Source organism: Suricata suricatta, chromosome 5, assembly GCF_006229205.1.
Source record: "Suricata suricatta isolate VVHF042 chromosome 5, meerkat_22Aug2017_6uvM2_HiC, whole genome shotgun sequence".
Taxonomy (NCBI): Eukaryota; Metazoa; Chordata; class Mammalia; order Carnivora; family Herpestidae; genus Suricata; species Suricata suricatta.
This window is the reverse complement of record NC_043704.1, coordinates 151,104,290-151,132,267: the sequence shown is the minus strand read 5'-3', so window position 1 is coordinate 151,132,267 and position 27,978 is coordinate 151,104,290. Positions and strand designations below refer to the sequence as shown.

At 37.8% G+C, this 27,978-nt stretch overlaps 1 protein-coding gene across 1 annotated transcript in view; it reads right to left on the bottom strand.

Moving 5' to 3' along the window:
- Window positions 1-27,978, bottom strand: part of TOPAZ1 (testis and ovary specific PAZ domain containing 1) — an 87,077-nt gene continuing 59,099 nt past the window's right edge. Inside the window, 5 exon segments of the mRNA XM_029938782.1 lie at window positions 1-293; window positions 3,694-3,877; window positions 8,300-8,503; window positions 10,168-10,332; window positions 26,034-26,199. Of these exon segments, the coding sequence (XP_029794642.1) occupies window positions 74-293; window positions 3,694-3,877; window positions 8,300-8,503; window positions 10,168-10,332; window positions 26,034-26,199 (939 nt within the window). The 3' untranslated portion in view covers window positions 1-73.

The window sequence follows — 27,978 nt, the reverse complement described above, 5'->3', positions numbered from 1 at the left end:
TTTATTTTTATTGCCTTTTATTTTCAACAATGATTATGTGAACTTAAAAAAACAAACAAAAAACCTTTATTAACTAATGGTTACTGAAAAGCCAAACCTTTCCAGCCCACTTCATATTCCCTTTCAACCATTTCAGGGCAGAACAATGTTCCAAACTATAAACCTGTTCCTTATTAACATTGACGGTCATGTGCTTAATGAAGAGCTTTGGATCCGATATACGAGCAGCCATAATTAGTCTTTCCACTGCTGCTTGATAATCATCTTTACTCCGAGATTTGTTTTCTTCACATCTACAAAGTGAACACTTCACAAAGTCAGAAACTATTTAAAAGAAGCTATATTGTTTCTTCAAAAGATAGTAATTTATATTTACTGGTACTAAGCTTTGAGAGTCTTTTTACTATATTCTTCTAACAGTGCCTTTCAAACTTTTTTGAACATGACACACAGTAAGAAAGACATTTTATATTGTGATCCAGCATATACCGTCAACATAAAAATGGAAATAAAAGTTTCACAAAACAAGACTTACTCTTATGACAATGTACTCTATTTTCTACTCTTTGACTTTTGTAATAATGTTGTTGCAATCCCCTAAATTGATTTCACCAAATGGGCTACAACCCACAGTTCAAAAAACACTAATCTAGAACAAAGGTAATTACCTCTTTGTATTGTGAAAATTTATAATTGCATAACTATTTATTGTAACAGATACAAAAATACTGAGTTTAATTAAGTTTGGAGTTACTAATGGCCACATGTTTTACCTTGATATTAGCTATTTTTAATTATAAGCATATACTTATTAGGTAGCTAATATTTGGAACTGTAGCTATATACCTTTACTAAATTTCCACTTATTTTCTTTAGTCTTGGTTTAAGATTCTTCACTAAGTGCTAGAATTTACTTTTCTAATAACTTTTCTACCAGTCTCCAAATTTCATAACATTTCATAAGCCTTATGGCTGTTTATCATAAGGGATAGGGAGTGGGAAGTATATACATTTTTAAAATATGTTTATTTTTGAGAGAGAGAGAGAGAAAGAGAGAGGAAGACACAGAATGTGAAGCAGGCTCTAGGCTCTGCTGTTAGCACAGAGCCCTAGTCTGGGCTTGAACTCATCAACTGCAAGATCATGACCTGAGTTGAAGTCGGATGCTCAACCGACGGAGTCACCCAAGCGCCCCTAGAGGGGGAAGTATTTAAAATAGAGATGTGGCTGTTATAGCAGGCATCAGTTATTCTTTATGTTCACTGTATCCTGCTCTTGGCACCTGCAGGGCCCAACAACAAGGTCTAAGAATGAACCTCCCTACAGTAGTACCTTAGTGTGGTGCAGAGTGGTGGAAAGGAGGACTTCAATTTGGAACAGAAACCTGTGGTCACAGAGAGGAAGGATTGGTCAGGTGCCTTCTACTACATGCTGGCTTAGAAACTGGTGTCTGGAATCTGGTAGACTAGGCACAGGCCAACTATGTGCAGTTCTGAAAGTGTAAAGATGAAGATGATTCTCCCTGAGAGAGGGGAGTATAACAAGGCAGGGCTCAGCAGGACGATAAGAAGAGAAATAGTATTGGTTAGGACAAAATTAAAGATCTAGGCATGTCATTAGTTTGCACTCGGGCCACAAATACCCCCCAAATTCAACAATGAATAAAAAGGCTGCGTATGTGTGGGGAGTGGAAAACTCTGAGGAAACCAAACCCTCATTAGGAAGATGGGGAGCCAAAATGCCGCATGCACTTACAGTGCATCGCAGTAAATGAGGAGGCCCGCAGAAAAGAGGAGACCTACAACAATACAGCTAATTTTAGTGAGGTTTTAAAAAACTGTGGACCTAAAAGAAATTATTTTGTAATTCTCCTCCCCTTAAGTATGGGCTAGATTAAATTACTTGTTTATCACATATGGAATAAAGGTGCCTGGCTGGCTCAGTCAGTGCGTGTGACTCTTGATCTCAGGATTATGAGTCTGAGCCCCACATTAGGCATAGGGATTACTTAAGAAATAGAATCTTAAAAAAATGACTTATCACATATGGAATAAGGCAGAAATGACAGTGTGTACCTTTGGACACTAGGTTATTAGATGACAATTCTTCCTGGGTCCCTGCATTTCTAGAAGTTTTGAGGACACAGACACTACCTCTTGTTGTGAATTTCAAGGATGTTTGTATCATTAACAACCTTGGAAGACAAAGATAGGTCCTCCTTCTGGAGCAAATGATAGGTTTGTGTACAGCCTTAGAAGAGGGAGAGAGGGAGATGGTGTTCCCCTGCAGAGCAAGGCATGCTTATCATTTATAATAAAAGATTTAGGTTCCCCAAACTTCAAGATTCCTCTTCTGCAAGAGGACCCAGTGCATGTGTAGCTATCCACCTGGGCCCATCTGTGGGACTTGGGAGCAAAACAAGAGAGAGATACGCAGATAATCATAGTGCTTGTACCATAAGTAATAACATTCTCTGTCTCTAATGAAAGGGTCTATGTCTTATGCTAGGATCCAGGAAACTGTTAGCCTGTAATTAGGGTAAAGTTCAGAGCCTTCACAGCTCTTGGGATAGGTCATAAAAGGCACTAGAGGGCTTCTTCCTTGTCTTTTCTCTCTTGGATCACTCACTCAGAGTGTCATGAAGACACTCAAGGAACCTACGGAAGGGCCTATGTGGCAAGCAACTGAGAATTCCTGGCAACAGGCATGTGAGTGAACCATCTAGAAACAGATCCTCCAGCTCCAGTCATGCCATCAGGTAAGTGACTTAGCCCCTGAGCAACTACCTCAGAGACCCTGAGCCAGAGCCATACTGCTAAGCTACTCCGAAATTCCTGACCCACAGAAACTACAATAATATTTGCTGTTTTAAGCCACTACATTTAGGGATAATTTATGCATAGTGATAGACAGATAGATAGATAGGTAGATAGATAGAATATCCAATATGATGATGTGGTTTATGACACTAGTAAACTGAAGCGAAATTCTTGTCAAGAAACCCTAAAAACAGGAGTTCCATGAGATCTGTAGGAGTTTCCTGGAATGGCTAACAAGAAATTGGGAGTGGTAGACGCCTGAATTCTGGGACTCTGACAAAAATATTTAAAGAGATACCAGTCTGGTCTAACAGCTACATTATAATATTTATGCATTTGTAACAACATTTTAAAATATAGACACAAGGCTGATGGCTCTATTTTCAACAGAATTCTTGACTGAACAAGCAAACGATCACATATTTCCTTTATAGATCTGGTTCTTAGATCTTCTGTGTTGACCAAAAAGGTAAATAACTTTTAGATACCCATCTAAGAAACCATCAGTATACAAGAAAGATACATACCTAAAGAAGGCCCATCTCTTTGAACATCTGACAGCATCTCTGGAGTTGTTAATGTGTTTATTAAATGCTCCCAGCCTGTTCAGTTTTAAGTCTCAAACAGGTCAAATCCTTTCTCAATTTAAATGTTACTGATGTTTGTAAATGCATACATACACAAGTATATAAATATATATGTGTGTGTGTGTGTATACACACCCACATATATGTAGAAATGCTTGTGTATATATAAAATATGCATAAAACATATATTACAAAATATAAAGTGGAGACAAACATTTATATCCTAGGGCAGCTGTAGGGAGCCATGATCTGCTTTGAGCATGCAGTTAGAAGTTGTATCAACCAACCTTTTCAAAACTATCTGCAGCATCTGTGTGCAAGTTCCAGGACTCTGAATACTACTAGCATTAGACACCAGGAAGATCTCAATAGCTAAAAGCATTTCAATCTCAGATAAATAAGAAGGAATCAGTAGAAGTTTTCGGTATAAATTTCCCTCCAACGGTGGATAGCAACCCAGTGAAAGAGCACCTGGAAATCAAATAACAGAACAAACTTTACTACAACCCCAACAGGTGAAATGCTAGACTTCCAAAATATCCACAGGTGGTAATTACTTACATCATCAAATGATTCTTCATATTAGTAGGTTTATTATACAAGTTATATGGTGGTGAGCTTATCCTCATACATGTGAAGTTATTCTTTGTAAAATACTTGAGACATTAAATATGAAGTAAAAATATATATTTAAAAAACTCTCCTAAAAATGACTTTCGAGCCTCATCGTGGCAACTGCCCATTTATTTCAAGCCATAGTCAATACATCATCATTTCAGAATAACTAAAAAACCAGAATAGTGACTTGGGTTTTGTTTTAGTGGGATCTGGTCTAATAGCAGCGACATAGGTTTGTAACTATTGCCTATCTTGAATTATGAATCCAAAATGAAGAAAAGAGAGAAATCATAATTTGAAGATTTGTCACATAGATATTATACTATTTTTTAGCACTTATTTAAAGTTACTGCTATTACAGTTTGTGTAACAAACATTTACTGTTCTAACCACAAAAGACTCTTAACGGTAAGAGAACAAACTGAGGGTTGATGGAGGGAGGTGAGTGGGCGATGGGCGCTGATGAGGGCACTTGTTGGGATGAGCACTGGGTGTTGTTTGTAAGTGATGAATCACTCACTGAATTCTACTCCTAAAGCCAATGCACTGTATGTTAACTAAAATTTGAATTAAAAAATAATAAAAATGGAAAAACACATTTACTGTTCCTACTCTATGTCTGGCATTAAGCTAAGCACTATTTAGATATAAAAATAAAATACCTTACTCACAATATGTATCTTTCCTGTGGATGATGACCAATGTGTTGTGGCTATACTCACCACGTAATGCTCTAAATATTTTATTTTTCAAGAAAAGACATTTGATTTTTAAACTGTTTAGGTGCTTATTACAAATGATATTTAGGGAAAACCCCTTACGTCTTAGGATAGATATCCAAACTGTAGTTGGTAGTGTTTATATAACACTATTATACCGTCATATTTCACTGAAACCAATTTAAATCTGTATGTAAAGTTTATTTACAATATTTTGTTAAATAAGCTTCTTTAGGGGCGTGTGGGTGGCTCAGCTGATTAAGCGTCCAACCTCGGCTCCGATCATGATCTCAACGGTTTGAGCCCATACCAGGCTCTGTGCTCCTGTTTCAGATTCTGTGCCTCCCTCTTTCTCTGCCCCTCCTCCACTCATGCTCAAGGTCTCTCTCTCTCTCTCAAAAACGTGTAAACATAAAAAAAAAAAGAGATAAGTTTCTTAATAAATCTAATGTGGATGATGATTGATAATCTTTGCGGACCTACTATGTGCCAGGTACCTGTGTTAAACATAAACCCACAGGTGTCAGTTTTACCTCATTTTAACTGACAGCACTGCCTGTGAAATCAGGTACAGCGACTCCCACATTAGGCAAAGAGCTCTGCAGTCCCCCCCTTCTGACTCCAGATCCTGGACTCCAACCTGCCTACATCACTTGCAGGACTAACATACTACAGACGCATTCACTTTCTTACCATCGATGGGCATAGTTTCCATACATTCTTGCTTTACTCTGCTGACCAGAAAACAAAAAATAACAAAATGAGTAGAAATTTACCAATATTATTTTTTCTTCTAAAAGCAAATACGAAAAGAAAAATATTCCCATTCAGTTTTAGGGGAGGGAAAGACACAATAACATCTCCCCTTCCTGACTTTTTGGCTCTGAGAGAAAAATCAGTATTTTTAAGACTAGGGAGAGCAAATCAGGAGCATAAGGAAGGCAACTTTACTGTCCATGAACAGTTTTTCCCGATTAGTCTGAAAACAAGCAGAGCCAAGCCATTAAGAAAGTGAAAGACAACTTACAGAGTGGAAAAAAATATATATATATTTGAAATTCATGTATCTGACTTGGGACTTACATTCAGAGTGTGTATATATACCTATGTGTATATTATGTGCGTGTATTCTTAGAACTCAATAATAAAAATTTTTTTAAATGTGCAAAGAAAAAAATGGTAAAGGATTTAACAGACATTTCTCCAGAGAAAATACACAAATGGCTAATAAGAACTTGAAAAAGTGTTCACCATCATTAGTCATTAGGATCATGCAAATGAAAACCACAGTGAGATATTACTTTATATTCATAGGAAGGCTAAAATAAAAACAGTGTAACAAGTGTTGGCGAGGATGTGAAGAAACTGGAAATCTCAAATTTGGATGGTGGGTATATAAATACAGAATGATGCAGCATTTTTGGGGAAGCAGATTTGGGAGTTTCTCAAAATGCTAAAAACACAGATTTTTTCATATGAGCCAGCAATTCTGATTCTAAGAGAAATAAAAATATATGTCCAGACAACAACTTGTAGGTGAATGGTTGCAACAGCTTGATTCGGTATTATTCATAATATCCAAAAAGTAAAAACAACTCAAATGTCCATCAGAGGATGGATGGATGAATTCCATACAATGGAGTATAATTCAGCAACAAAAAGGAATGAAGTATTGATACATGCTACAACATGGATGAACCTTGAAAATACTGTACTAATTATAAGAAGCCAGTCATAAAAAAACTACATATTGAAGGATTTCGTTTATGAGAAATGCCCCAAATGTGCAAACCTACAGATAGAGAGTCAATTAGTTGTTGCCTGGTCAGCAGGATGCATCCAGGGAATGTTAATGTGTTTCTTTGTCTGGACGTGCTGAAGATGTTCTAAAATTAGATTATGGTGTTGGCTGCACAATTCTGTGAACACTGATGCTCTGTCTAGATGGCTGAATTTTATGGTATGTGAAACTATTTCAATAAAGCTACACAAAACATTAAAAAAATAAAAAGCAAAACAAAGGCATTGGTACCACAGTCTTAACAGTGTCTTGATGAAAAAGCCATCAGCCCAAAATCAAGTACTACTAGACTGATTATAAGGCTTTTCTAGAGTGTTAACTACGTGTGAAGATGAATCTAGAGAGTTCCAATGATATTTGAAATGTCAGCATTGTGAGGTCATGTTTTTGAAGACTGATCAGTGAATATAAATTACTCATTTTGTTTTATAACTCAGGTACATTAAAAATACCAAAAATACTCTTAGCCCTATATCTCACCTGTCTAGGTCTCAGAAGTTAACTGCATATGAAATTAGACATAGATGTATTTAAATTTTTATTATCATTTTTAATTTTAGAGAGAGACAGCACGAGTTGGGGGAGAGGGACAGAGAGAAAGAGAAAGAGAGGGAGAGGGGGAGGGGGAGAGAGAGACAGAAGAAAATCCCAAGCAGGCTCCATGCTGTCAGCACAGAGCCCAACATAGGGCTTGGTCCCACAAACTGTAAGATCATGACCCAAGCTGAAATCAAGAGTCAGGCACTTAACTGACTGAGCCACCCAGGGGCCCCTAAAAAAACTCTTTCAAAACTTCTTTTGATTGTAACCTACAATAAGGGATACATTTTACATATTGATCTGGTACACTACATGTATATATGTAACTGAAATGAAAATTTTATCAAATAATACTTAATCTTACCATCTGTGATGCATGCTAATGTTTTCTTTCCTATTTCATTGGGGAAAAATTACCACCTGCTAAATTGATCATAGCTGGTAGTGTGGGTTTGTGCTGGTAGGGGTGGGTGGATGTTTGACACGTCTGGCACAGTTGTGACACACAGCAGGCACTGGGATGTTGGTTACATACACGACAGTGATAGAAGTGTGAACTGAGTACAAATTACTGCAGGAAGGCAGAACTGTTTTCTGGATCTAGATTCTACACGAAATTACTTTCCAGTTCAAATACCTATGAGGTGGCTGGGACTAGAGAAAGTATTTTGCAGGCTTACTGGTTAGAGAGAAACAACTGTGAATAGATTAACCAAGTTCTATTACTAGGAACCATGTGAAAACCTCCATCATGTTCATTGTCCGGCAGCCTCTGTACTTCCTATGTGGCCTGCTGTACAATATTCTAGCTTATAAATGATAAAGATCAGGGATGTAGCAGGGGTGAATAAAACATGTAAATATTCCTCTTGTTTTACTCTATTTACAAGCTATGCCAACTGGTTCAAATTCTTTCATTTATTTCCTTTGTGCACCTTCCAGTGGGCCTGTTAACGTGCAAAGAAATGAAGATACAGTAATTAAAAATGAGAAAGGACAGGTTTCAAAAGAGAGAACAAATCTTGTACACCGTTATCTTTGAATGTGTATCAACTGCTCTTTTTACATATTTAAGTGCCTTGTCATAGATATTATATAAGGATTCATGGTTAGAAAGTCAACAATAAACTACTGAAAAAAATTTTTTTTAAATTAAAAAAGAAAATCAAAGTCAAAACCAATATATCACATATAAATTTTTAAAATGTAACTTACTTTTGTAGTGAGCTCTAGCTTTGAGCCATAAACCACTTCTTCCTAAAGAAGTAATTAATCTTCTAAGAAAGGAGAAATCAATAGGAATGTTCTTTGAAATCATGAATTCTGCTACGGAGGATGACATACCAAGACTACTGCTTTCAATACAGGCATCTAGAAGTTTATTAAAAAGAGGGCTATACTGTGAGACCTCCACAGTTTCTGGAAAAAAAAGATAAAATGAAATCAATCTATCTTAGTCTCTCAGTCTTTTCTCTCTCACTTTTCTTTTCCCTTTGCTCCCTTTGGCACTTTCCTATCCACTGTGGGAGTCACAGTCACTGAAATGCAATCATCTTATATATTCTCTAAGATACAAACAAGCATTCAATAAAAACAAACTCATTCATTTGCTTTGTAACAAAGAATAAGAAAGGAAGCTTGATGCCATTTGCGACAAAGTGGATGGAGCGGGAGGGTGTTATGCTCAGTGAAATAAGTTGGTCACAGAAAGCCAGTATCCTGTGTTTTCTCTCATATGTGGAATTTGAGACACTTAATAGAAGAGCATGGGGGAAGGGAGGGAAAAAATAGTTACAAACAGAGGGAGGCAAACCAGAAGAGACTCTTAATTACAAAGTACAAACAGGGTTAATGGGATGGGGGAGAGGGAAAATGGGTGATGGGCAGCGAGGAGGGCACTTGTTGGGATGAGCACTGGCTGTCGTATGGAAGTGATGAATCACGGGAATCTACTCCGGAAGCCAAGAGCACACTGTATTTTAGCTGACTTGACGATAAATTATATTTTAAAAAATGCAGCTGGACAACTGCTGCAAGGCTGCATTAACACCGCTGTGATTCCACACGTGACTGCAGCTGCCATCTCTCACATGAATGACTACGGTTGAGACCTCAGACTTCATTTCCCATGACTAAAAATAAACCACTGCCTCAATATTCTCTCTCAAATTAACAACAAATCTTTTATTGGGTATTTATAATTCTTTTAATTCCTCATTTAGGAGAAAGTGAAGTCACTTTGGAGACTGAAATCTTTTATTCCCCATATTCAGTCAGTTCAGTCTATGACCTAAACTCTGATCTTTATCACTTCATCTGTAGGATCCTTTAGTGATCAGGCCTAGGCAAGAAGTTAATCTCCTTACCTTTTGGTCTCTTCCTAAACATTCCCACCAATGGAACTTTCCTGATCCCCATACTCTGGCTGATACAGAACTGTGGGAGGCCCTGAGGTTAACATTCTCATGAAGTGGTAACTAGCCACTCTGAACCCATTACTCAGCTTATTTTGATCCAGAGCTTTCGCTCACGTTTCTCTTAACCCAGACTCCCTCTGGTTGATAGAAAGCTTGAGTGTCAGGACTCGAGAACACTATCTACTGTGGTCCCACATTAATATTCCCTTTCATTGAACTTGTCATTTACTCATTTCCTCCACTCATTTCATATTTCCCTAAGTTCCAAGATATTGGAAACTAAGCTCTGGATTTAATGTTAAGTAATAAAAGAAACAGTATTCTTCGTTATTCTAATGCAATGAATTCTTTAACGACACCAAGCTTGCTGGGACATTACTGTTTGCTGCTGACCTGATAAGGAGGGAACGGGGACTGATGACAGTTAGGAACTGTTGACAACCCAAGGGTAAGCATCTCTGCTTTTGAAAAAAACAAGGAAGGAAGGGAGGGAGGGAGGGAGGGAGGGAGAAAAACAAGAACATTGAATTTGTAGAGAACACATTTTACAGAAAACAATTTCATTAAAAATATATGCTGGAATATAAAACTCAACCCCAACAGGTGGAGAAGGGTTTCTCATTTAAACACCAGATGGACAGGAGATTGAGACTTTTAAAAACATACTTTGAGAATTTTGAAAACCTGGTAGATTCTGCAGAACTTCAAATGTCTGTCTGTAAAGGCTCTTGGCTAAGGTTTCATGTGCAATCGTGCACAGCAGGTTATGGCGATTGAGCACGTCCAGTCTATCACAAGGCCACAGTGGGGTACTGATGATCCATTCGGACTCTTGCAGAAAGAAAAAAATACTAATACATTAGTGCTATGTAAATCACACTTAACAGTGTAATTACAACTACTGTTTTCAAAGACGTTTTGTTAGGTATCAAAATTTAAGTATGTGTATTCAGAAAAGATAATAAATAACCCAAATTTATTAGAAACAACTTATATAGTAATGATCACCATCCTAAGGAGATGCAAACTAACGAGTACTTTGTTATATTTGTTTTAATTTTTCATTTATCTAAGTGTACTAATCAGTTTTTGACTCCGAAGTTAATTTTTACATGATAAAAATGGTCCTTTTGCAGTAAATTATTTGTTATAATGTAAAATATTTGTGTGGCAAGTGTTAACAATTTTATAATAAAGAATTCATAAATTAATTAGTTTTGGTATTTTGGGAAATAGCTTCCCCTCCAATTTCTTAAATAATTTTTATTACAGGGGTGGTTCAGTATAGTTTTGGTATTTTGGGGAACAGCTTCCTCTCCAATTTCTTAAATAATTATTATTATACTGTGGTTCAGTCGGTTAAGCATCTGACTTTGGCTCACGTCATGATCTCGCAGCTCGTGGGTTCGAGCCCCATGTCGGGCTCTGTGCTGATAGCTAGCTCAGAGCCTGGAGCCTGTCTTCAGATTCTGTGTCTCCCTCTCTCTCTCTGACCCTCCTCTGCTCACGCTGTCTCTCTCTGTTTCTCAAAAATAAATTTAAAAAATTAAAAAAAAATTTATTATAAATAGTTGGTATGAGCACAATATATAATGTATGTAAGTTATAAAAGCAAAATAATCTTTTATGCACCCGTCACACAGCTTAAAAAAAGAGAATTATTACTTATAATGCTGAAGTTCCTTAATTTCTGCCTTGATTTGCACATTGAGAAAAACAATAGGAGACTATAATACAGAACACTGAGGTATTAAAATATTAGAAATGTCAATATTTTATCATTTACCTAATTCTCTCAATCATCACACACCAGATACATAAACGAAACATTATTATTATAACACTCAAATCCCATTTCCCTGTTCTTTAACTGTACTAAGTGCAGGAGTCATGTTTTCTTTCTCTTTGGGGGCCTTCTCAGCACAGTGAATACAAGAAGTATTGAAGAAAGATTTGGTAATTCATGTACACAATGCCAAAATAAAGGCTTAATCATCCAGTGTAACTTTCAAACAGGAGCTAGTTTTTAAATTAGTAGAGCCTGCTTGCCAGACTGATTGAACGAACTGCCTTATACTATGAGTAAGGCAATGTTCTACAAATATTGGTGCTTTATGAATCTTTGCTCATTGAAACAGATACTTCCATTAGTTTAATCCCAAATTTGCTTTTTAAATTTTACTTTATTGAGAAATTTAAATGAACTTACTATCTTTTGAAAGACTGCATAAATCATTTGTTAAACATAATTCCCATTTCTTACCCATAATTCCCCAAGTAAAACTGCTGGATCACCATTCCTTATAAACTGAGTTTTATTTTTATCAAATACGTTCAACTGCTTTTGTGAATCATGTATCTGGTAGATATGTCACACTTACAAAACACAGACTATGTCACCTTTTCTCAAACAGTTACACTGTTCTTTATTCAGTCCTCCTTCTTTAACTCTTAAGGTAGAATAATGTTCACAGGTTTTGAAAGAATAGATGGTATTTTAAGAGGTTCATTTTGAAATCTTACCAAACTGTACAGCTATATTAAAAAACCTGAATAATCTGGTCATTTTATGTACCAAATATAACTGAAACTGGTAATTGGGTAATCATTTGGAAACTTAATAGCTTTTAACTGATCCACCCCATTCACAACTCTATCAACACAAACACTTAGAAAATTTTATAAGCACTCTTGTGAGAGTTTTGTTTTCAAAAACAAAAACCAGTTTACTAGTGTAGTTTAATACTAGCTTTATGGGGATAAAAGTTCTTATTGCATTAATCCTCATGTTTTTCACTGTTCCACAGCTGGGAATATTTTCCATTTATCTAAAAAGTCTGAGTCCAAACACAAGCGAATTTTCTATCATAGCCATTCTTTATCCACAGACCTTCCAACATACGCATATTCAGTGATTACTCGTGCAAGAATTTGAATACAGGGCCCTGAGAATAGAGAGACTACTAACAGTAAGACGGTCTGTAGAGAATGAATTTCCAGGCTAGTCAGTGAGACTATCAAGTAACTATCCTTTACCACAGGGAATACTACATATACCAGAAGGAGTATCTAGAGACTCCTTTCTCCTTTTAATATATGTATATATATTTGCCATAGTCCCAATCAAATTTCCTTACAGAAGTATATGAAAAACTGACTCAACAACTCTGAAATGCATCTAAAAGAATAAGCACTTAAGAATGTGAACAACAGTTTGGATAAGAGGATGATAGTGCTTAAATTTTACGTTATTGAGAAATTTAAATGAACTTACTATCTTTTGAAAGACTGCATAAATCATTTGTTAAACATAGTATCTGTTTAGGTCTTGCCTAAATAGATATTATACTTGTTCAGAAGCTACATTAACTAAAAGGAGTTTGGTGCTCCCCTAGAAACAGCGACCCCCGGGAGAGAAGGCAAGTACGAACACACCTAAGCAGATACAAGATTCCAATAAATGATAAAAGTAGAATTTCAAATAAGTGAGTAAAGGGTGAGTTGGGACAATATTTTGGGGAAATAAATATAATTTTGTTCCCACTTCATATCAAAATTTAAAACTAGTAATGAACCAAAATATTTGAAAAACATTTGGGTAAATATATAATTTTGAGATAGCTAAGGACTGCCTAAAGCATGATGCAAAACAAAAATTATTAGTAATTTTACTAATTTAAGAAGCAGAATCAGACCCACAAATGCTGAGAATAAAGTGGCCGTGGGGGGCGGGAGAATGGACAAAATAAGTGAAGGAGAGTGGGAGACCCAGACTCCCAGGAATGGAATGCAGAAGTCCCGGGGATAAGAGTTCCAGCAGAGGGAAGACAGTCAGTGGTACTGCAGTGGTGCCCCACGGTGACCGGCACGCAGCGGTGGCGTGCACAAGCAGAATGCATAGAGATGTTGGGTCACTATATCAGACACTTGGAACTAATGGAACGGTGTCAACTAGCTAAAGAAAATAATATTAAAAAATAAAAAGCTATACTAAGAAAGAAAACTAAAAAAATTAAAAAACAGTTCATGTTAGGTAGAAAAAATGTCAGGTAGATAATAGAAGACAAACAAAAATGCAAAAAAAATCATAAAGTTAAAGAAAATGAAAAGCTGAGAAAAATATGTGTAAATATCCAACAGACCAATGAATAATATGTTTAATTTATAGAACTATCATAATACAAATGGGCATAATATACGGTATGATATTTCCTAAGTGTGATATATATACTTCATTGATGGTAAGTACCTGAACTGATTTTTAGATTACATTATAATTTTAATAAATTTGTGTATTATAAAAACTGTAAAAATAAAAGAGTACATTAAATATAAAAATGACATTAAACTGGTGATTTCAGAGATATTGTTCAACCAAGCTGGTTGATTTACTTCTAAAATAATGTTTATTTTTTTAAAAATTTCATTATTAAAAAAATTTCTTGTATGTTTATTTTTTGAGAGAGACAGACAGAATGCGAGTGGCGGAGGGGCAGAGAGAGAGGGAGACACAGAGTCTGAAGCAGGATCCAGGCTCCTAGCTGTCAGCACAGAGCCCGATGTGGGGCTTGAGCTCACAAACCGTAAAATAGTGATGTGAGCTGAAGTTGGACACTTAACTGACTGAACCACCAGGCACCCCTTTAATTTGTTTTAAAGTTTGTTTATTTCTGAGAGAGAGGCATAGAGAGAGCAGGGGAGGGGCAGAGAGAGAGGGAGACAGAGAATCCTAAGCAGGCTCTGCATGGTCAGTGTGAAGCCTGATGTGGGGCTGAAACTCACAAAGTGTGAGATCATGAGATCATGACCCGGGTTGAAACCAAGAGTCGGACGCTTAACCAACTGAGCCACACAGATGCCCCTAAAATGATGTTTATTTAAAAAATATAAATGGTCACAGGGGTGCCTGGGTGGTTCAGTCCGTTAAGCATCAGACTTCAGCTCAGGTCATGATCTCGCAGTTTGGGAGTTCAAGCTCCCTGTCAGGCTCTGTGCTGACAGCTCAGAGCCTGGAGCCTGCTTCGGATTTTGTGTCTTCCTGTCTCTCTGCCCAATCCCAGCTCACGTTCTGGTTCTCTCTCTCTCTCTCTCTCTCTCTCTCTCTCTCTCAAAAATCAACATTAAAAAATATATATAAACAATCACTAAAATTAAAAAAATTAAAGCAAAATAGAGAAGTACAAAGAAGAAATTAACAAAAACTGAATATCTTATACTGAAAATGACCAGTGTTCACATCAGGTGAAAATTACTTGGGAAAGAAGTGTTAATGACCTAAATAGTGGCCATGCCTAGTAAGTAGTTATAATTGAAATGGCTGTATGAAAATAGATACTAAAGATGGCCTGGCCTAACACAACAGTGTGCTGAACAGAAGTATCTACTGATTGAAAAGAAAGATGATGCAATTTTTCTTAAACATTAACAGTGTTTATATGCTTATATTAGTACTACAGTGGCAGTCACTGGTCTAGGTGTTCAAGCTAAACTTTATGTTAAATTTTATACTAAAAGAAAGGGGGAACACTTTGCTGAACAAACAGAACACACACACACACACACACACACACACACACACACACAAAAGCTTTAAACAACTCTAGCCTAAAACAGCAATTCCATCAGAATTTATTTTAAGGATATAATATTAGCAGGTATGTTTAGCATGGATTATTGTTTATGTTGGACATTGGAAAAAAAGCTAGATGAAGAAAAGTGGGTCCATGGATATATTTATGTTATCTGTATTTATACACATACATATTTATTCATAAGATGGAAAACTATGCATTCGCTAAGTGATGCTGTAGAAGAACATTCCTTTACACAGAAGATGTCCACAGAAAGACTGTTCCCTGAACAAAACAATGCAAGGTACCAAAAGAGTCTGTATAGTAACATTAAAGTGGTTAACAGTCATTCCTGGGCTGACTGAATAAGGAATTTTTATCATTAGATCTTCTTATCTACCTTCTCCTACTGGTTGCTAATGAGTATGTGTTACACTAAGGCAATAAAATTTAAAGTTCAAAGGCAGCTTCTCAATAAATGGCATAACTTTTTACAAAACGTATATTCTAGGAAGTTAAAGACACTTATTTTTCAGCCTCCAAACCATGATTATAAATTATGGTTTAAAGGCTTTTTTTTATGCCGGTATGGGGAGAAGGCAGGAATTTATTGTTCATTTGCCAGGATACAAGCTACTAGTGCTAAAAGTTTTAAATGTCAAACTGAAAGCCAAAACAATAGATTTTTCTCATCATAAAGTCTGCCACTAACTAAAATGTGTGAAGTATTCTGCATTTCTCAACCACAAGTAATGTATAACCCTTCTATAAAAAGTTTAGTAGGTAATAAGGCACAGGTTTTCAAAAGGAAAAAACGGAAATAAGATGGCAGAGGAGTAGGAGGACCCTAGGCTTGCGTTGTCCCTTGAACATAGTCAGATCATATCCAATCATTCTGAGCACCCAAGAAATTGATCTGAGGATTGAGAGAGCAAAACTGTACAACTAGAGGGAGAAAATGGCCACAAATGGCCACATCATGGAAGGCAGGTGCCACGGAGAGTTGATTTGGGGAAGAAAAGAACTGCAGGTGCTGTGAAGGGGAGGGGCCCTGATGATAGAGAGATGAGAGAATATAAGAGAGGAGGGGGAGAGGGTGCGAGGGGGAGAGGGTGCGAGGGAGAGAAGGGGATTGCACAAGAAAACTCCTTCCCTGAAACCACTGACCAGGGAAAGGAGAGCAGCGGAGCACAGAGTCTGAAGTTTTGGAGGTCTGCACCAATGGTTGTGTCTAGTGGCTCTGGTGGGGAAAGACTATCACGACCTGGGAGAGGCCAGCAAGGTCTGAGGAGCCCTTGGGTTGCATGGGAAGAAGCAGTTCCCCGGCGAGGAGTACATTTGGGAATGGCCGCACAGCCTCTGTGGGGACAAACAAAATGTTCTCAAGCACAGGAACAAAGATAACGCAGGGGAAGCAAATCTTGGTGCTGCCCTTGTGCTGTGCTTTCCCATGAACTCCAGCTGTTGTGCAGTCTCGTGACTGTTTTCTACAACGAACCAGCAAGTGGCAATAGTACAGTGAGACCCTCCCCCAGAGGGTCAGCATCGGTCCATACAGCCTGGATCTCTAAAATTTGGAGTGAAACCCACCTGTGCACTGGAGATAAGACACAGGGATATTGTGTCACCTTGGCAGGCAGACAGCTCACACTGACAGGGTGGAGGCAGGAACCTGACAGAGCTGGGGACACAAAAGGAGTGATTGTCTGCTCTTCTGTGAGGGCTTCCTGAAGAGTGGTGGGTGTGAGCTCCCTGCTCTGGGGACGTCATTCCCCTCTCTCCCTGCCATCGGCTCTGACAGTGAGCTAAAGAGTGCCACCCAGTGTAGGCCAGAGCAGCTTACAGCAAGGCCTGGCCCCTCACCGTCCCTCTGGTGCCCTTCAGGTGCACCTTCACTAGGGCAAGTCCACCTGAGAATCAGCATAGCAGGCCCCACCCTCATGGACCAGCACAAAACCCTCTTATGCATTACGTCTACTGATCATAGAGTGCTGCAAAGCTTCAGCTCTAGGGGAAGCAGGACTCAGATGCTGCTTCTTTTTTTTTGGATCTAGCTTCTTTTAACAAGCAGACCAAAATACACTGAGGATCTAGCTTCCTTCCTTCTTTTCTTTCTTTCTTTCTTTTTTTTTTTTTTTTTTAACTTCTTCATAATATAGCCATTACTCTCAGGAGCAGGAATACAAAAAGCCTTCCTAACAATCACATACACACACACAACCAGTGACCTAGACAAGATGAGAAGATGGAGGAATTCACACCAAAAGAAAGAAAAGGATGAAGTCATGGCCAGGGATTTAATCAATACAGACATAAGTAAGATGTCTGAATCAGAATTTAAAATAATAATCATAGGGATACTAGCTGGGCTTGAGAACAGCATAGAAGACACTAGAGAATCCCTTATTGCACAGATACAAAAACCTAAAAACTAGTTGGACCAAAATAAAAAATGTTGTAACTGAGATGCAAAGCTGACTGGATATAATGACAAGGAAGCAGAGGGACAAATCAATGATACGGAAGATAAAATTATGGAAAACACTGAAGCTGGAAAAAAGAAGGAAAGAAAGGTACTGGACCACAGACTTAAGGAATGTAGTGACTCCTTAAAGCACAACAATATTCCTATCATTGGAGTCCTGGAAAAAAAAAAAGAGAAAGTACCAGAAAGTATATATGAGTAAGTTATAGCTGAAAACCTCCCTAATCTAAGGGAGAGATCCAAGCCCATTAGAACCACAGAGAACCCTCAGTAAGTTCAACAAGTCGATCATCACCAAGACAAATCACAGTCAAATTCACAAAATACACAGATAAGGAATGAATTCTGGATGAAGGGGAAAAAAATCCTTAACCTACAAAGGAAGACATATCAGGTTTCCAGCACATCTGTCCACAGAAGTTTGGCAGACCAGAAGAGAGCGGCATGATATACTCAACGTGCTAAATGGGGAAAATACGCAAGCCAAGAATATGTTAGCCAGCAACGCTGTCATTCAGAATCCAAGATAGATAAAGAGTTTCCCAAACAAAAACTAAAGGAGTTTGTGACCAGCCCTGCAAGAAATACTAAAGGGGACTCTTTGAGTGGGGAAAAAAAAGGAAGAGAGAACATCACCAGAAACACCAACCTTACAGATAACAGAATGGCACTGAATTTGTATTTATCAATAATAGCTCTAAATTTAATGGACTAAAAGCTCAAATCCAAAGATACAGGGTATCAGAATGGATTAAAAAAAAAAAAAACAAGACCCATCTATATGCTGCCTATAAAAGGATCACTTTATTTATTTATTTATTTATTTATTTATTTTAGTTTATTGTCAAGTTGGTTTCCATATAACACCCAGTGCTCATCCCCACAAGTGCCCTCCTACATGCCCATCACCCCTTCTCCTCTCTCCCTCACACCCATCAACCCTCAGTTTGTTCTCAGTATTCAAGAGTCTCTTATGGTTTGCCTCTCTCCCTCCCTCTCCTTAACTATTTTTCCCCTTCCCCACCCTCATGGTCTTCTGTTAAGTTTCTCCTATTCCACATATGAGTGAAAACATATGGTATCTGTCCTTCTCTGCCTGACTTATTTCACTTAGCAAACACCCCAAGAGGACCACTTTAGACCTAAAGACACCTACAGACTGTGAGGGGATGGATAAGGATTTATCATGCTAACAGATGCCAAACAAAGCCAGAGTACCCATACTTATATCAGACAAACTAGATTTTAAACCAAAGACTATAATGTGAGATGAAGAAGGGCATTATACTATAATAAAGGGACCTATCCATCAAGAAGATCTAACAATTGCAAATATTTATGCCCCCAACTTGAAAGCACTCAAATATATACACCAATTAATAACAAACATAAAGAAACACACAGATAATAATACAGTAATAGTAAGGACTTTAACATGCCACTTACAGCAATGGATAGATCAACTAAGCAGATCAACAAAGAAACAAGAGGCTTGAATGACACACTGGACCAGATGGACTTAACAGATACATTCAGAACTTTTCATCCTAAAGCTGGAGAATACACATTCTTCTCCAGTGCACATGGAACATTTTACAGATTAGATCACAAACTGGATCACAAATCAGCTCTCAACAAGTACAAAAATACTGAGATCATACCATGCATATTTTCAGACCACAACATTATGAAATTTGAAATCAACCACAAGAAAAAATTTGGAAAGGCCATGAATACTTGGAGATTAAAGAACATCTTACTAAAGAATGAATGGATTAACCAGAAAATTAAAGAAGAAATTTAAAAAAATACATGGAAGCAAGTGAAAATGAAAACATGACAGTCCAAAACCTTTGGTAAACAGCAAAGGTGGTCCTAAGAAGGAAGTATACTGCAATACAGGCCTACCTCAAGAAGTCAGACATACCTCGAATAGAGAACCAAAAGAACACCTAAAGAAGGTAGAAAAGGAACAGCAAATAAAGACTAAATCCAGTAGAAGAAGGGAAATAATAAAGATTAGAGCAGAGAGGCGGTTGGGTGGCTCACTGGGTTAAGCATCCAACTTCAGTTCATGTCATGATCTTGCAGTTTGTGGGTTTGAGCCCCGCGTCAGGCTCTGTGCCGACAGCTAGCTCAGAGCCTGGAGCCCGTCTTCGGATTCTGTGTCTCCCTCTCTCTCTGACCCTCCCCTGCTCACACAGTCTCTCACTCTTTCACAAATAAAAAAATAAAAACATTAAAAAAATTTAAAAAATATTAGAGCAGAAATAAATAAAATAGAAACAAATAAACAATAAATCCAGTAGAAGAGATCAACAAAACTAAGAGGTGATTCTTGGAAAGAATTAATAAAATTGATAACTCCCCAGTCAGATTTATCAAAAATAAAAGATAAACAAATAAAATCACAAATGAAAGAGCAATGATCACAACCACCACCACAGAAATACAAACAATTATAAGAGATTAAAAACTACATGCCAACAAAATAGGCAATATGGAAGAAATGGACATGTTCCTAGAAACACACAAACTATCAAAACTGAAACAGGAAGAAACAGAAAATCTGAACAAACCCAAACCAGCAAAGAAATGGACCCAGCAATCAAAAATCCCCCAACAAACAAGAGTCATGGGCCCAATGGCTTTCTATGGGAATTCTACCAGACATTTAAATAAGAGTTTTCAAACTTCCGAAATATAGAAATAGAAGGAAAACTTCCAAATTTATTCCAATATATAATTTATGAGGCCAGAATCACCTCATAAACCAGACAAAGACCCTACTAAAAAGGAGAATTATAGGCCAATATCCCTGATGAACATGGGTGCAAAAATTCTTAACAAGATACTAGCAAATCAAATCCAACAATACATTAAAAGAATGATTTACTACAATTAAGTAGGATTTATTCCTGGGCTGCAGGGCTGATTCAATATTCACAAATCAATCAATGTGATACACCACATTAATAAGAATCACACGATTATCTCAATAGATGCAAAAAAAAAAACATTTGACAAAACATAGCCTCCATTCTTGGCACAAATGCTCAACAAAGTAGGTGTAGATGGAACATACCTTAACATCACTAAATGCCATATACAAAAGACCCCCAGCCACGATCATCCTCACTGCAAATGAGAGCTTCTCCTGTATAGTCCAGAATAAGACAGGGTGTCCACTCTCACCACTGTTACTTACCATAGTTCTGGAAGTCTTAGCCTGACCAATCAGACAACAAAAAAGAAATGAAAGGCATCCAAATTGGCAAGAAGTCAAACCTTTGCTCTTTGCAGCTGACAGGATGTTCTATATAGAAAACCTGAAGATTCCACCAAAAAACTGCCAGAACTAATACATAAATTCAACAAAGTTGCAGGATATAAAATCAATGTGCATAAATCTGTTGCCATTTCTACACACCAACAATGCAGCAGCAGAAAAAGAAATCAAGGAATCAATCCTATTTACAATTGCACCAAAACCCACAGATGCCTTCGAATAAACCTATCCAAAGAAGTAAAAAATCTGTACTCTGAAAACTATTAGAACACTTACGAAGAAACTGACATGGACACAAAGAAATGGAAAGACATTCCATGCTTGTGGATTAAAAAGACATTGTTATAATGTCAATCCTACTCAAAGCAATCTACACATTTAATGCAACCCCTATCAAAATACCACTAGCATTTTTCGCAGAGCTAGAAGAAACAATCCTAAAATTGGTAAGGAACCACAAAAAAACCCCAAATAGCCAAAGCAATCCTGAAAAAGAAAAGGAGGGGCGCCTACCCAGGTGTTCAGAAGCATCTGACTTTGGCTCAGGTCATGATCTCCTGGTTTGTGAGTTCAAGCCCCATGTTGGGTTCTGTGTTGACAGCTCAGAGCCTGGAGCCTGCTTCAGATTCTGTGTCTCCCTCTCTCTCTCCCCCTCCCTGGCTCATACTCTCTCTCTCTCAATAATAAATAAACATTAAAATAAAATTTAAAAAAAAGAAAAGGAAAGTGGGAGTTATCACAATTCTGGACTTCAAGCTATATTACAAAGTTATGGTCATCAATACAGTATGGTACTGACACAAAAACAGACACAAAGATCAATGGACAGAACAGAAAACCCAGAAGTGGACCCACAAGTATACAGTCAACCAATCTTCAACAAGGCAGAAGAGTATATCCAATGGACAAAAGACAATCTCATCAGCAAATGGTGTTGGGAAAACTGGACAGCAGCATGCAGAAGAATGAACCTGGACAACCTTCTTACACTCTACATAAAAAGAAATTCAAGATGGATGAAAGACCTAAATATGAGACAGGAAACCATCAAAATCCTAGAGGAGAACATAGGCAGCAACCTCTTTGACCTCGGCCATAGCAACTTCTTACTGGACATGCCTCCAGAGACAAGGGGAATAGAAGCAAAAATGAACTATAGGGACCTCATCAAGATAAAAAGGTTCTGCACAGCAAAGGAAGCAAACAACAAAACTTAAAGACAGCCGACAGAATGGGAGAGGATATTTGCAAGTGACATATCTGAGAAAGGGTTAATATCCAAAATCTATTAAGAACTTATCAAACTCAACACCCCCCAAACATAAGTCCAGGTAAGAAATGGGAAGGAGACATTTATAGACATTTTTCCAAAGAATACATCCAGATGGCTAATAGACACATAAAAAATGATCAACATCACTTATCATCAGGGAAATACAAATCAAAACCACAGAGAAATATCACCTCACACCTGTCAGAGTGGCTCAAATTTACAACTCAGGCAACAACAGATGTTGGTGAGGAGGTAAGAAAGGGGAACCTCTTCCACTGTTGGTGGGAATGCACACTGGGGCAGCCACTCTGAAGAACAGCATGGAGGTTCCTCAAAAATTTAAAAATAGAACTACCCTCTGAACTAGCAATTGTACTAGCAGGTATTTACCCAAAGATACAAAAATATAGATTCAAAGGGGTGTATACACACTGATGTTTATAGCAGCATTATCAACAATAGCCAAACTATGGAAAGAGCCCAAATGTCTGCTGACTGATAAATGGATAAAGAAGATGTGATACAGATATACAAAGGAATATTATGCAGCCAACAAAAAGAATGACATCCTGCATTTGCAACGATGTGGATGCAGGTAGAGTGCATTATGCTAAGCGAAGTAAGTCAGAGAAAGACAAACACCTCATGATTTCATGGATATGTGGAATTTAGGAAACAAAACAGATGAACACGGGAAGGGGAAGAGAGAGGGAAACAAATCATAAGAGACTTAAAATTCATTTTTAATGTTTATTTTTGAGGGACAGAAAGGGAGACGGGGAGGGAGAGAGAGAGAGAGAATGTGAGCAGGAGAGAGGCAGAGAGAAAGGGGGGCAGAGAATCTGAAGCAGGCTCTGTGCTGACAGCAGAGAGCCTGATGCAGGGCTTGAACCCATAAACTGTGAGATCATGACCTGAGCCAAAGTCAGTTGCGTAATCAACTGAACCACCCAGGCACCTCAATGACTCTCTTTTTTTTTCCCCCACACCATACAGTTCATCTATTTAAAATGGATTTGAGTATATTCACAGAGTGTACAACAGTCACCAAAGTCAATTGAGAACATTTTCATCAACTGCCTCCAAAAAATGCCGTACTCATTAGCAGGCACTCCTTATTAGTTTTTTTTTTAAGTAACTTATCTGGCTGCTTATAACAGTCTTCCAACTTATCTCATGGACATCAGATAATTCAGTTTCCTTCAAGCATGGTTTAGACATTATACCTTCTTAACTAGATACCGCCTGTGACTCCCCCACAAAGGACGTCTGGATTCAAGTAAACAAACATCCAATAACACACATTCTGTTCTAGGGAATCGCGCTAGGTGCCATGAACAAAATGGGTATTACTGACGTCTTCCTTTCCCGCCGTAGTGCTGTGCGTTATGCACCCTCCATCCAGACTGCCCTCTTTACCCGCACCCAACCGCTAGAAATCTCTCCCAACTTTCAAGGACTGTCTTCCCCAACAAATGGCCGCCAACTCTGCGGCTCTCTTTAAGCCTCCTGACGCGTCTCTAACCTGTTCGCTCGCATACACTTAAACCTCAATCCTTGTTGGCCCAATACATCCCCGGAATGTTCTGCGAAAGTAATGCTCCTTTCCACCCAATGACTCTTAATAACAGAGGACAAACTGATGGTTGAGGAAGGGAGGTGGATGGGTGCTGGGCCAAATGGGTGACAGGCATTAAGGAGGGCACTTGTTGGGACGAGCACTGGGTGGTATGGAAAGTGATGAATCACTAAATTCTACTCCTGAAACCATTATTATGGATGGAATATTAGTATGTTAATTAAATACAATTTCAATAAATATTTGGAAAAAAACTAAAAAAGAAAAAAAAAAGGAAAAATATAGAAAAAGCCCATGGAAAAAGTTAATCTTCCCCATCTGTGTCCTCTAAGCTCTAAATTCTTCTTCCCAGAAGCAAACATCACCATTTGTTTCTTGTGCATCCTTCTAAAAATATTTTAAGTCTATAAAAGGAAATATGCGTGTGTCCATCTTATGTTACTGTGGACACTGTTCTGCACACTCCTTGTTTTCATCTGGCAACAGATCCTGGAGATCACTTCAAATGAGTATCATATTTTTCTTATTAGGAGTATTACTCTCATGTATTACAAATGAGATACAGTCCTTTCTATTTCCTTTCTTAAGGAAGGACTGTTTACTGCAGAACGCTTTTAACAACACAATAATTCTGGGGAGAACTTAGTATACTTCTGTGGGCCCTTCTTTTGAAGAAGTCCATTTTTATTTATGAAAATGATTTTCAGTTGAAATTATCCCTGCAAAAGGAAACCTGTGTTATAACTTACAGAATTTTTAAAGGTAACATTGAAGCTGTACAAATTTTAAATCTCCACAGACCATTTCACACCCTGCACACAAAACACTCTTTCGTGCTCCAGTTTGAGAAAGATTAGTTTCTCCAGAATTTTTAGGCTGAACTTTCCTAACATAAGGTGACCCAAGCTCATTTTTGTCAACCATTTTAACCTTTCCATTCTTGCCACATCTCCTTTCCAACAAAGCTTGTGAGTTCTGGCTTATGATTGTTAATTTCTATTTTTGTATTTCGGTTACACTTCCCCACATAGCAAATTTCACTGGCTATATTTGTTAAGTTGAAGAAAACCCTTTCCAATAACCTTTTGATCCTAAAGTCCACTTGGAACCTCTGTATTCCATAAACTCTCAGCCCTGAACAAATATAAGCATTAGATATATGTATGCAATTATTCCATGTATATGCAAAAAGTGCATTATACATGTATGAAATTATTCCATGTATATAATATGTAATTATATATCCATACATATGAATATGTATATGTGCATGTATATGTGCTGTGTGTTAGTGTAAAGATTATGTATTTGCTCTACCTGCTCTATCTTCCCATCTAGACTCAGAGATTCTTTTTTTTTTTTTTTTTTTTAAATTTCTTTAATGCTTATTTACTTTCGAGAGAAAGAGAGTGGAAGCTGGGGAGGGGCAGAGAGAGAGGGAGACACAGAATCTGAAGCAGGCTCCAGGCTCTGAGTGGTCGGCACAGAGCCCAACGCAGGGATGAAACCCATGAGCTGGGAGATGAGATCAAGACCTGAGCCAAAGTTGGACCCTTAACCGACTGAGCCACCCAGGTACCTCATAAACACAAAGCTTCTTGAGGTTTCTTGAGTGTTATCCCATTTTATCAAATAAAATCTGCCTGATGGTGTAAGTAGCCAGAGGTACCATTAGATAGCAGGCTGTGTAGACAGTGTGATCTCTAAATTGTTAGTTACCTCACAGTAAAGCAATCTTTATTGCTTCTTCTGGCTTAATTTTATTGTAATTTCTGCTAGATGGAGTGAATTACTAGGGAAGTAGCTTTACTTGTTCTGGTTTGAAGTCATGTTTGCCTCTATGTGCAAAGGTTAAGAGTTCATGCAGATGATAATATAGATTCACATCCCCCAGCAGCAGCGGAAGCCTGGGCTCTGAAGCTGGACTGTCTGGGTTTGAATCCAGCCTCCACTTCTTACATGTATCATTTTGGGCAAAGTGGCTTAATGTCTCTGACATGTTTTCACTAACAAAAAAACAGGGGGCTATACTAACTCCAAACTTACGGGGTTTCTGTGAAGATTACTGGAGACAAACGATGTAAAGCATTTCTTAGTATCGTGCCCCGGCCGAAGTAAGAACTCGCTTTTCAATAAAAGGTCATACAATGTTTTTCTTTAAGGTGAGGTTCACTTTTTCCTTCCATTTTACACATCAACTACCTTTCCTACCCACATGATCACTAGGGCTTATTAGGCCAAATTACCACTCGCAATTCAACATCAATTTAAGGTAATTACATAGCTGAGGATTTATGACAACAAATTACACTACGCTTGCATAGATCAGAACTTACCCCTCAACACCCAAATGGCACCGTCTAGGCTTCCACTTTTTAGAAAAATTTCTGCTGCAATATTCACAACTTGACATCTTGGTGCTAACTTCGCAGGCCCTATGAGTCCTTTTAAACTTGTAAAAGGTATTTTCAATTCATATAGTTTATTTAAGACCTTCCTTCCCTAGAATAAAAATAAAGAACACTGAGTATCAGTCATGCAGAGTATCACAGAGACACAAAATCAGTAGTTATACAGAAACCAATGATCCAATTTGAATCATCCTTCTAGACGGATGGTTTTCAAACTGCCCTAAAACCCCTTTTTTCAGCACCCTCCTGCTTAGCCACAAAGACAGACAGGGAAGGGGAGGAAGCAGGGCTTTGCTTCATATTAATCCTCACACTGCTGACCCCTTTTTTCCAGTGTTTTTATATTTGTCCTTCCGCTAAAGATTTCATTTGGAAAAAGGATTTCTTGCCCTAATGTGGAAAACTACTGATTATAAGTTTTTGCACTTCTTCTGTTGATCACCCTAAGAGTCAAGAGGGAGAGACAGCGAAAATCGGGATAATGTCTTATCAAATTTATATAAACAATGATAGTGGGGGGAAAATAATAACACTGCTAGCTGAAAACTGTCCTTTTTTATTCAACAGACTAATTATTTCACATAGTCTACATAAAAGATGATCTCTAGTCTGGACATCAGAAATTAGACATATATTATATCAGGAGTCAGCAAACTTTTTCTACAGATAGCCAGATAATAAATACTTAGGCTCTGTAGGTCACATTTAGTCAGTTGTACATTCTTTTTGGTTGTTGCTGTTTCTATTTTCTAACTCTTTAAAAGTGTAAAAAACATTCATACCTCTTGAGATGTAAAATAACAGGTGAGGGCCAGATTTGGCTCTTAATTTATGGACCCTTGTTCTACATTATATTCTATACTATTTGAGTCAGATATCTGCATATTGTGATGTCAAAGTATTTTTAAGTTGCCTATATAAATGAGTGTATTTTTAAAGGGCTGGCTTTGGCTTACTTTTAATAGTTTCACTTTTGCGTTGAAAAGGAATAGGTTTCCACTAAAAAAATTCATTCTAAATAAAATAAGTAAAACAGTCATTCCAAATAAAATAGTGAAAATTTTAAATTGAAAACCAGGTACAAACTCACTAACCTCAGGAAATAATACTAACCAAATAAAATTAAAACATAACCTAAAATTATAGCAAAATCAATCTTTTTCAAAGAGATTTTATGTAGTCCTCAATTTCTCAAGCACTGAACACCTGAGAAATTAACGCTAAGATGAACCGGAAGCCAGGCTGTGAGACCAGGGACAAGGCGCATTCTGCGCATCCCAGGACAGGCTCACGCACTCATTACGCAGCAGTAGGTAATGGGGTCACCCATCACAGCATATGCTAAACGTCTTCAAGAGCCGTAGTACAAGGATTCTGTTGCTGCTACTGTTGTTTTAATTTTTAAAAATCCACTGCACTGCCAGGGTGGCTCAGGTGGCTAAGTGTCTGATACCAGTTCAGGTCATGGTATCACAGTTCATGAGTTCGAGCCCTGTGTCCAGCTCTGTGCTGACAGCTCAGAGCCTGGAGCCTGGTTTGGATTCTGTGTCTCCCTCTCTCTGTCCCTCTTGTGCTCAGGCCCTGTCTTTATCTCTTTCAAAAATGAATAAACATTAAAATTTTTTTTTAAAATCCATGAATTCACAGATGTAGGAGTGACCCTGTGCTTAAATGTTATTGAACATATTCAATTATGAAATAACCTTTTTGTGAGAACAAAAGACCCATTATAATAGTTGACTCTGTACTGACCACACTCCCAACTGCTCCATGCATCCCTCAGCACTTCCTTCTTATTTTACATTTTCCTGTCCTCTATTTTATTTCCCCTTATTGAATCTATAACCACCTGCCACCCCAAGGAAATCTA